Here is a 9,790-nt window from a genome sequence, read left to right as displayed (position 1 = left end):
ACTGGATATAAGGAAAAAAAAAAAGATGTCTGATTTTGCTAGAGTTGCTTATATATATTAGAGTTTACAATATTCTAGGATCCCAAGAAGACCGCAAAGAGAAGAGGTAAAACAATTGATTAAAAAAAAAAAAATTGAAGAAAAAAGAGAGGATAGAGCAGCGGTCAATCAACGTGAAAGGGAGATTACAGGAACGTTGGAATTCCCTACTAATTTTCAAACTTAAAAATGGAAGGGAAATTTCCCAACTTTAGCAGAAGGGCTACGTTGTGATTCAGCATTAAATCTTTGACAATTAAGCAGCTTGCAATTATTCAATTCTGGTACGTTGTGATCACACGCCACTTGAATATTCTCACATGTTTAATTCTATACGGCTTAATTTCTTGCTCGAGATTTCCTCCTACATCTACCCTGGACAAAATATTAAGACAGAAACACCATCAAAGAGCTGGTTCCAAGAAATAAAGAGAGCCGGGGCTAAAAATCCCTTTCCACCAAGAAAAAAATCAATATAAGCATTGCTCCCATGGAGAACATGCTTGAAGGAGAAGAACCTATCTCTATTTTCCAAGTCTTTTATTTTAAAAACTTGTTCTGCAAATGATTATGAATCCCATATATAATTGTTTCGTTCATCTTCAGCGTCTTACTACATAACCAATTTTATGAAAAGGTTGTAATCTTTCGAGCTCGTCAAAGGTCAATCTTATTTTCAATATATTTATGAGAATACAACTCAAAAATAATAATTCTTTCATTAATATTAAAACAGTATAGATATATTTTGATGGTTGATAAAAAATAATATAAATTATATCTTGAGACTTCACTTAATAGTATAAGTTATTGGATTAAAATGTTTCTTTGATATGGTATCAGAGTCTTAATAACCAGGCGGTCACGAGTTTGAATCTCACCATCCTTATTTATTTGATAAAAATTAAGCACAAATAATATGAGTATATGCAACTTTCAAACTCAAATGACTTTCACTTGAGAGTGTGTGTTAGAGAATAATATAAATCATATTCTGAAACCTTACCTAACAGTTTAATTTATTGGGTTAAAATGATTATTTGATAATGATAAAAAAATATTTTCTAAAAACCTCTCCAATAAATCCAAGCTTATTAATCGAATCCACCTACTAACTGAGACCAATTCTCTTATGAGACCAATTCTCTTATAGGGTTATACAAAGCTTTTTTTTAAAAGAATCTAGCAGGTGTTCAACAAGCGTTATGATTTATTACCAAAAACATTAAAGTCCCAAATAAATAGATGACTTCTAATTGGTTAAAATCTTGGAAAGTCCAGTGCAAGAGTTAAATAAATGATGTCCACACAATCCCATGTTTGAGATGGAGGTGGGGGGGTCGCATATTCCTCGGGATTGGCTTTGTGGTAGAGTGTCCTATCTCTTCTGTTAACAAGTAGATGAAGATCCTTGCATCACCGCACGATAAAAAGTGGAAAGCCATGTAAGAAACTCGAAAAACTACTGGTCACCCGTCAGCCAACCCATGAAAGCAAAAAAATAAAACCTCTTCCACTCGTACTTGTACTCCTCCCTCGAAGAAAACTCTCATTACAGAACAGCAGCCAACGGGCCTTGAAAAACCAGTTCAACAAAAACGTAACCAGAACCCAGAAAAAGAAGAGAAAATAGAAGGGAAGAAAAGAAACCTAACAAGTGAATTGTAAACCACTTTGTATCGAGTTATATTGAGATGGCTGGTGTTCTGCTTTGGGTGATTTGTCCAACAGAGAATGCTAGTTTTGCTACATCAAGCCTGTTAAGTTTAGTCCCCAAAAGTGGCTCCCAAGTAAGAAGGTACTCTAAAGTGTGTTCAAGACTCAAATTCTCTACAGGGGTTTTTGCTGCTGCCTCCCTTTCAAGCGCAGTGGCAAACCCACCAAGATCTTCAGAGGAGAAGGTGTATGAGGTGGTTCTAAAGCAAGCTGCTTTGGTGAGGGAGCAGAAAAAAGAGAGAATCTTAGATGTTGTAGCAGGAAATGATCAAGCTGAGAGTATGACTCGTGGGGATCTGCTAAATGGGGCATATAATAGGTGTGGTGATGTCTGTGCTGAGTATGCCAAGACCTTTTACCTGGGTATTTGCTCTCTTTCTCTTCTTCTTGTTTGTGTTTACTACAACACTTCATAGTTATCAGAGGAATTGCTTATTGCTTTACTATTAAGTTGTGGTCTTAAAGATGAAGTTAACTTGTCCTATGAATATAAATATTCTTGTTAAACATTGAAGTTGCTGTCTACAGTTAGAATCCGAGCTTCTCAAAACTTTGAATTTAGCACATGAGCAAGGAATCAATTAACGATTATAATATCACCGTTTTTATTTATTTAATTACTTATCTTCCAGATACTTTTTCTTACATTGAACTTTCTATTTCCTTGTAGCCAGTAGCCACTACTTGCTTAAGAGATAATGGAAGGAAAAGAAAGAAAAGATAAATTGCTTTTGTTTTCTTCTGTGTCCCTTTCTATCACTGTGGAAACTATTGAAAAGGCTAATGACATATAAAATAAAGAAGATTGAAAAAAGGCTATATAGAGTGACCAAATTGTTGTGGCATTATACTAGGGATGGTGATTTCAAGTTTTAACACAGAGGATTCTACTACATATATGCAACTAAAAGTGAGCATTGTCACTGTAAACCTGTGAAAATGCTCTCTACAACTTTAGTCGCTGTTTTCTACTTTTGTTTCAATGAATATATATATATATATATATATATATATATATATATATATATATATATTCTCTCATGTTTATGTTATGTCCTGTCATATATTTTTTAAAATGAATTTGTATCATCACATATTCACTTTTATCATGTTTTGTAATAGTTCTTAAATCTAAAGTACTGTGAAATATGTCATATAAAAAAATAGAGATGATGTCAAATATGGGATTAAATTTTCTAATTTAGACATGGTTTGAATTGTATTTATTCATTGGCACGAATGGAAGTGAATGTTTATAATGATTCCGAATGAATTAATCCTGGGAAAAGTCAAATTGTATAAGCTTTTATTTTTATGTTGATTATTATAATCAAATTTCTTCCCTGTAATATCCAATTTCAGGGACATTACTTATGACTCCAGAGCGGCGAAGAGCTGTCTGGGCAATTTATGGTGTGTATGCTTTGGCTTTCTTTCAACTTGCCAGTTCAATTTGTTCCATTGCATTTATGCTCCCTGCACACCAGTTCATTTTGGCTTTTCTGTATTTGAGATGGGTATGACCTGCATACATTATGGGTCACTTGGATACTCCCGGACGTGGATGAGCCCTGCCTGTAGATGACCCCAACTGTGTTTTTCATATCACTATCAAGAAATATATACATTTGCAAAAAAAAAAGAAAAATTGATGTTTCTCCCATTCTTATTCCATCACCATGTGTAGGAGCCATTGCAGAATTCTTGGCTTGCAACCATATTGGCTGCAAAACACTTTGAAGTAAAAATCCTGGAAAATGCTGAAAAAACTAGTCTATTAACTTTTTTGTATCTTTTCTGAAGTGTGGTGCAGGAGGACTGATGAGCTTGTGGATGGACCGAATGCTTCACATATCACACCCAAAGCTCTTGACAGATGGGAGCAGAGGTTGAATGACCTTTTTGAAGGTCGCCCATATGATATGTATGATGCAGCTCTATCTATTACTGTCTCAAAGTACCCTGTTGATATACAGGTAATACTTAAATCGCAATGCTAAATACTCTAGTAAATACCTAGCATGCTTCACTTGTATATTTACTGAACTATCTATTTGTTCAAGAAATTAGTAGCCAATTGATCTTAATTTCTCTCCTTGGACAGCCCTTCAAGGACATGATAAAAGGAATGAGAATGGACTTGAAAAAGTCGAGATATAAGGACTTTGATGAGCTTTACCTGTACTGCTATTACGTTGCTGGGACAGTAGGGCTAATGAGCGTTCCAGTAATGGGAATAGCACCGGAATCAAAGGCTTCAACAGAAAGTGTATACAATGCAGCTTTAGCCCTTGGGATAGCTAATCAACTCACCAACATACTCAGAGATGTTGGAGAAGAGTAAGCTTAATTATAATCTGGATTCAAATTACCAAGTTGATTTCTTATTAATAAAAGAGTGAACATCTTATAGAAATGCTGGCTGGTTGGTTATTGTTAGTGCCAGGAGGGGAAGAATATATCTCCCACAAGATGAGCTCGCTCAAGCTGGCTTGTCTGATGAAGACATATTTAAAGGGAAAGTGACAGACAAATGGAGGAGTTTCATGAAGGGACAAATAAAGCGTGCAAGAATGTTCTTCGACGAGGCTGAGAAGGGTGTCGCAGAGCTCAATGCTGCTAGCAGATGGCCGGTATGGGCATCTTTGTTGCTATATAAGCAGATATTGGATGCTATTGAAGTAAACGACTACGATAACTTTACAAAGAGAGCTTATGTGGGAAAAGCAAAGAAATTGGCATCGTTGCCTATAGCCTATGGTAGAGCGCTCATGCTTGGTTCTTCTAAATTTGCCGAGCCAGCAAGGAGTTGATCATTTCGATTTTGTGCCTTGGAATTTACATGGCATATCAACCCCCTCCAACCCAAAAAAAATAAAAAATAAAATTTAAGAGTCTCAAAGTCTGTAAATTCCCAGCTTATTTCAAAAGTGAAATTAATAAAAATTCATAAGTGGTTGTCAATATATATATATCACAAGAGCAAGAGCAAGAGCAAGAAAAGGATCAATTTCCCCTCAAATCGCAAAATTTCCACCACAGATCAAACTAGTTGCCTCTTACTGCTCTATCACTACCAACAACCGCTCATATCCATGTCAAAAACACAATTTGTGTATCATGTGTACATACATAATTTCTATTAATTTGAATTGGGTTTCATCTTGTTGCTATTTTAATGGCCTAGGCTGCGTATTTCAGTCCAACAGTCCGTACCCAATTTAAACAGGCTTTGTGATAATTCACTCCAGATTCTTGATCTGATCCTGACTTCACGTCAGGCCCTAGATCATTTTTTTCGTCTCCAGTTAACAGGGTTCATGTTTGAACTTTGAACACTGAAGCAATTTGAGCGGAGTTTGGATCCAGATAGCCATCGATAGGCCTTCATGTAACATCTAATTAAAAAAAAAAAAAAACTAGGGGAAAATTATTGGAGAACAAACCGACGATGAAATTTGGACCCGTTTTCTTTTTGTTTCTTCTTTCTGGATGAATCAGTTGCCATTAGGGAGCAAATACCATGCGAACATGCAAATTTTATGTTACAATCCCTTTTCACACTCGTATATAACGCTTCACTTTCTTACATATTATACTCACTGAGGGAAAATGATTGGAGAACAAACCGACGATGGAATTTTTTTACGTTGCTGAAATCTTCTACTCCACCCCCATGGCCTTCTGTTGTTACACAGGAGGAGGAGTAATCTTTAGCAATTAAGTAGGGACTAAGGAATTGATCAATAGGTCCTCATTCGTTTCTCCCACAGCCACAAGCATTTAGATTCCGTACGTTTCATTAATTCTTGATGTGATTATTTGATTTCGTGGTCAAACTATACATGTCTACATCTCCATGTGACATTGATTAAAATTTGACTTCATATTCCCTTGCATGAATTCATATTTCCTCATGATCTCTTTTCTTGATTTGCTTTCATCATTGAAAAAGCCTGCTTAGTCTATCCAAAAAAATTCAACGAAATTTGTGTAAGGACCATTAATGTTGGGCAATACTAACTTCGGTTGCTTGTTGAGCAAAGACTAGTTGCTTTCAGCCATTAACTTTGAAGGATGCAAAAAATGCCGGCTCTAAATGATGGAAAACTACTTTTGCAATTTGGATGCGGATTTCTTTTCTCTCTTTCTGTGGTGTTAAGGAATTTAGGTTAATTATTCCTCTTTGAAAAGTTTTGTGAGCTACAACCGTCCCTTAAACCCATTTGTATTCCTTCCTTTCTTGAGCATGCTTTTGGTGTCATTTCTCAGCTATATTAACTTGCGAATTCGTGCACCACAGCTACCAATATGTCGTGCTACAAGATAATACCCATCACTGGCTTCCAAGTCAACAACTCACTCTCCAGCTATCAATTGTGTACTCTGAGTTGTACCTAATTATGATGGAGTTTTCTCGCCATCTTCATCCATCATGCTGCCAAATTTTTCTCTATCAATCCCGTTTTGACGATCAATAAATCAATTGAGCTGTTTAGCTCATCAACTATGTGGCAATATGAATGGAATTTTTTCTGTATACTACCGGAAAATTAATAAATATGAAAACAATAATATATTTTTTTCTTTGATATATTATGGTGATATTTACCAATTAAATTATTCCATCACTAAATCCATCAATAACCACCAATGAGAATATATCGTCGATATTAACCAAGGGAATCGCAATGGAAATAAAAAGGATAAAAAAGCCAAAAAATACAATAATGTGTAAGTTTTTATAGACAGTTACCAACAGAATTAGATCGACGGTACATAAATATCCCGATAAAAAAATTATGTCGGTATATATTGATGACATTATAGACGATATTACAGTGAGATTCATAAAGGCAAATCGTACAGTGACATGACATTGATACCAATAGAATTGCCGATGGAGTTACCACCAAAATAATTCTGTCAGTAAATCCGTCGAAAATATTTAATTTATGACCTGACGCACGACCCTCTTCTTCCCATCCCTCATTTCTACTTCTTACTTGTAAAATTTTTCTCTACAACGAAACAAGCTCCCTCCCCCCCTCATTCTCAACACAACTCAACCGCCACAACTTTTTCAATAATTACAACACTCGGTTTGTCAGCATCTGTGTTCTGATTCAAATTTTATTGAGGGTTCTCCACCTTAAGAAAGCAAATCTACTTTTTTTTAAAAAAAAATTGAACACAATTTTAAAATGCTTTTTTTTTTCATATTTTTGTAGTATGTGTATTTTGTGTAGGTGTTTATTTGTTTTTATAGTTTTTTTTCAAACAAACTTGTATGGATTTATGATTTATACATGTTATAGTTTGTTTTAGATTTTGTAAAATTGTATTTGTTTGTAAATTATTGAAACTTATGTCAAATTACCGACTAGGTGTTTTGTGATGAAATAAATAATGGCTTATTTAACGAGTTTGTTTTATATTTTATCAATTTTATTGTCAAGTTGTAATTTCCGGTAAATGTGTATAAATTTGTATTTATGTAGATAATTGATAATAAATTAAGAGAAATATTAAAATATATTGAATAATCTTGAGCTAAACCAATATTTTTGCAAATTTATTTGGTTAAGGTAGTTAGTTAATACATGTTGTTATCATTATTTTATATAAGTTCGATAAAAGTTATGGATGATCGTTCATGTATATATCAAGATTCACCCCAAGAATTGCGGGGGATTGATTATTATAATGGGATTTAGGGTATTATTAATTATGCAATATCTAATCCGAGATATATTGGTGGAGGCGGTATTAGATGCTCATGCAAGAGGTGTAAAAATAAAAAGTTTTTTAATTTAGATGTTGTAACGATGCATCTTCTACAAAAAGGGTTCATGGAGCAATACTTGTGTTGGTATGCACATGTATAACCATTTGTTCCTTACAAGACCATGGTAGAAAGGATGGTTGGGTCAACTTCTAGTGCTAACAACGTGTATGAAGTTGTAGATGACAATAGTAATCCTTATAGAACTATGGTTATGAATGCGATAAGAATATGTTAGGGTCATGCGGGTCAATATCCAATCGTAGATGAAGAACTTAATACAGACGTGACCAGGTTTTTTTTTATTTTTTTAAAGATTTTGACGAATCATTATGGGATGGTTGCACAAATCACAGTAAATTATCGATCGTTGCACATGTGTTAATCATCAAGTCGGATCATAGGTTGAGTGAGGCCGATTATGATATAATTATTGAATGGGCAAGAAGCATTTTACCTGAAGGGAACATGCTGAAAGAGAATTTCTATGTTGCTAAATCTATAATGAAACCCCTTAGTCTAGGATACTAGAAAATTGACATATGTCTAAACTTTTACATGTTGTACTACCTTGATGAAATTCTTTACAAAGAAATATTTATTTTATTATTGTTATTTGAATTGGTGTTATAATGTTATTCGTGCAACTATCAATTTAAGTATTTGTAGAATGGATAGATAAGGAATACATATATAATCTGGCGTCAGACACTATTTCACGCCGATGAAAATATCAACTATTTGTTCATTACAAACAGGTATACCGATAGGTTATTTCTGTTGGTATATTCCAAAGACGATGAGAACTGCTCCTTTCTCTCTGGTATTGTTGATGGAACTAATTACACATAGGTATACTGATAAGCCTTGTTCGTTAGTATATTCCAGAGATGAAGGGAATCGTTCCCCTTCACATGTCGGTGATACAATTAAAGTTTTTAATATTTCCAATGCAATGCAAATTTCAATGCGCTAACACTTAATGCTTTTACTAACTGATGTGCACATTTTCATAAGTTTCCTAATGGAATGCAAATTCCAATATGCTAGTAATTAATGCATTTCTGAATGACTGTTTGCTATGATACCGATATAATTATAGAAGAAATTAAAAAATCTAGAGGGGTTTTGTGAAATTTTTAGTGCAAATAAAATTTTTTAAAGAGACTTCACAAACAAAATCACCGATATAATATTGAAAAATAATAATATTTTATAGTCCATTGGTAATTTCATCTGCAAAACCTAATATAAAAGCTCCATGAGTGTAGCACACCTTCATTTTTTTCTCTCAACTTAAAACCATATAGTTTTCTTACAAAATTCTCTTTTCACTAATTTGATATTCTATTTTATCTCTTAAACATCAAGGCTAGAAATCAAACTTTCTTTCTCTCAACACAATCAACAGGTATTTGGGGGTAAAGTTTGTTGAAATATTTTCTTCTTATTTTTCTTCTTTTCTGAGGTTTTTTAACAATGTGTTTTTTGTTTTTTGTTTTGTATCACACCTAGTTCAACTCCAAAATTAAGCATGTCATAAAGGTAAGAATTTTTCATTAAATGTTTTTGTATTACATTTTCTTTTTTGTCTCTATTTTTGTTCAAGTATGTGTTCTTTATAATTTTATGAAATAATAGTTGTTTTGAATTTTAATTGTTATTGCAATAATTTTTCATTATTTTATTGAATTTTAGTTATTATTTTTAAATTTGTTGTTCAATTTCAACTAAATGTATAGGATTAAATTTAATTATTATTATTTTGTATTGTATTCCGTTTATAACAATTTTTTTTTATGAATTTAGGATCACAAGTATTAGCACTTAGAAATAATTGTGTTCCATTGTAGTTGTTATTCAATTTTTTTCATTATTTTTTTGGATTTTAGTTATTTTCTTTGTTTAATTTTGTTGTTATTTTCTTTGTTGGTAAAATTATTAAATCTCGTAGTGATATGAAACACCGTTATCTAGTTATGGATACATGTGTTGATAAGGATCATAGAAAGAAGTGTCTTTTATTTGTATACATTTAATTGGTATTGGTTGTATTTTACATATTTATGAATTTGTAAAAAACATTTAAATAAAAATTGAGTTTTTCATAGCTGTGTTGCTCTGGCTTGGGAATGTCGCTGAAAAAATCCCTCATTGAAATGAAGAACTCTCTGATGCTTAAGTTAAAAAAAGTAGTAGAAGAAAATAATGTATAGAAAAATAAAAATAAAAAGAAATTATAGAGAATAC

At 33.1% G+C, this 9,790-nt stretch overlaps 1 protein-coding gene across 1 annotated transcript; it reads left to right on the top strand.

Annotated features, from left to right (window-relative positions):
• Positions 1 to 1,414: 1,414 nt before the first annotated feature.
• LOC133695355 (phytoene synthase 2, chloroplastic-like) lies at positions 1,415 to 4,721 on the top strand. The gene is made up of 5 exons (XM_062117302.1): positions 1,415 to 2,118; positions 3,118 to 3,168; positions 3,559 to 3,731; positions 3,860 to 4,095; positions 4,196 to 4,721. The coding sequence occupies exons 1-5, from the start codon at positions 1,734 to 1,736 to the stop codon at positions 4,566 to 4,568; spliced, it is 1,218 nt and encodes a 405-aa protein (XP_061973286.1). The 5' UTR covers positions 1,415 to 1,733; the 3' UTR covers positions 4,569 to 4,721.
• The last annotated feature ends 5,069 nt before the right edge of the window (positions 4,722 to 9,790 follow it).

The sequence above is a fragment of the Populus nigra genome, chromosome 5 (assembly GCF_951802175.1).
Source record: "Populus nigra chromosome 5, ddPopNigr1.1, whole genome shotgun sequence".
NCBI classification, from domain to species: domain Eukaryota; kingdom Viridiplantae; phylum Streptophyta; class Magnoliopsida; order Malpighiales; family Salicaceae; genus Populus; species Populus nigra.
The sequence above is the reverse complement of the archived record's forward strand: the minus strand, read 5'-3'. Positions and strand labels throughout refer to the sequence as shown.